The 1,865-nt window shown below is 44.0% G+C and overlaps 1 protein-coding gene across 1 annotated transcript in view; it reads right to left on the bottom strand.

Annotated features, from left to right (window-relative positions):
• ZNF497 (zinc finger protein 497) overlaps positions 1 to 167 on the bottom strand; it is a 3,407-nt gene extending 3,240 nt beyond the window's left edge. Inside the window, 1 exon segment of the mRNA XM_023741200.1 lies at positions 58 to 167. Coding sequence (XP_023596968.1) covers positions 58 to 167 — 110 coding nt within the window.
• Between the last annotated feature and the right edge of the window lie 1,698 nt (positions 168 to 1,865).

Below are 1,865 nucleotides of genomic sequence, written 5' to 3'. Positions count from 1 at the left end.
GGCACAGCTCAGGCCAGGGCCTCTCGGGGCCCCTCCACCTCCTGGTATCAGAAATACCGGAAGCGCTGGCCAGGGGTCTCTGGGCTGAGTTCATCTGCCATCAGTGTGGGCAGACCCTGGGTGATCTGGGGAGCCAGAACTGATGCCTTGCTCCTCTGGGCAGCCATCGTACCCCTTCCTGGGGAGGGAAGGGTGGCCGCATGGTCCAGGGCACCCCCTCTGGACCTGGAAACACAGAGGTGGGCCTGTGAACACAGCTGAGGTTGGCCTGAGATAAAGTGGGACCTGCAGGTCTGTGCCCTTTGTGTCCATCCATGTGTCAGTGAGTTAGGATGAGGGTATCTACTGTTCTGTCCCTGAGCATCAGCATCTTTGCTCACCTGTGTGTCGATGTGTCTGAGGAAAACACTGAGGTGGCTGTCTTTGTCTCCCAATGGCCCCTCTTCTTGCCTGTCTTGAGGGTCCCTGTTCTGGCTTCCTTGTCTCCTGTATTCATCCCCCACAGAGAAAGCCCAAAGAGGTGGCTGAACACTGGACAGCCAGGGATTGGATTTGACCAGCAGATGGATTCCCTTGACTGCCCACCCCATGTTATAAAGTTACCAGAAGCCAAGAGGTGGAGACAATCTAAATGTCCATCAACAGATGAATGAACAAAATGTGGTGTATACATACAACAGAATTATTACTCAGCCATAAAGAGAAATAAAGTCCTGATACATGCTACAACATCGATGAACCTTGAAAACATCTACGTGAAATAAGTCTGTCACAAAAGGACAAGTATTGCATAATCCTACATATATGAAATATCTAGAATAGGCAAATGTATAGAGACCAAAGTTTATTACTGGTTACGGGGGAGGGGGTGGCGGGGAGGGCCAGCGAAAAAGAGGAAGATCCTCAGCGAGATGGATTGACACAGGGGATGCAACAATGGGCTCAAACATAGCAACGATTGTGAGGATGGTCCAGGACTGGGTAGTGTTTCATTCTGTTGTACATAAGGTTGCAATGAATCTTACGTTGTACATAAGGTTGCACCTAACAACAACAACCAGGGGGCAGGGAAGGGAAGCAAAGGGGGAGTCATTTCTTAGGGGGCACTGAGTTTCTGTTAAGGGTAATGGAAAAATTTGGAAACGTGATGGTTACACAGCATGATGAAAGTACCATATTTTTACACAAATAATGTGCACCTTCTGTTTGCCAACTGCACCCTTCCCCCCAATGCAAGGTATTTTCTTAAGCACCACTATACCAATTTTTTTCACATGCTGCTGTTAAAAAAAAAAAAAAAGCATAGCTCATGATGAAAATACTACATGGCAGAGGATACAGTTGGTTGGCAAACAAACGCAGAAGGTGTTATTTGCGTAAAAAATATGGAAATTAATGTTACTGACTTGCACATGTAAAAAATGTTGAAACAGCAAATGTTTTGCTATATGTATTTTTTTTTTTACCACACACACACATAAAGTCATCAGATGGTAGTGGAAATGTAAATGGCATAGCTAATGTGGAAAATACACTTGTAGTTCTTCAAATTGTGAAACATACAGTTTACCATATGACCCAGCAATTTCACTCCTAGACATCTACCCAACAGAAATGAAAACATATGTCCACACAAAAACTTGTACCCAAATGTCAGAGCAGCAGTATTCATAATTGCCAAAAGGTGAAAACAACCCAAATGTCCGTGAACTGGTGAATGCATAAGTAAATGATATAGCCATACAATGGATTATTCAACAATGAAAATAAATTAAATACTGATAAATGTACAATATGAATGAACCTTGAAAACACTGCGCTAAGTGAAAGAAGCCAGACACAAAAGGACACATATCATATGATTC

The sequence above is a fragment of the Trichechus manatus genome, unplaced genomic scaffold, assembly GCF_000243295.1.
Source record: "Trichechus manatus latirostris isolate Lorelei unplaced genomic scaffold, TriManLat1.0 scaffold00176, whole genome shotgun sequence".
Classification (NCBI taxonomy): domain Eukaryota; kingdom Metazoa; phylum Chordata; class Mammalia; order Sirenia; family Trichechidae; genus Trichechus; species Trichechus manatus.
The sequence above is the reverse complement of the archived record's forward strand: the minus strand, read 5'-3'. Positions and strand labels throughout refer to the sequence as shown.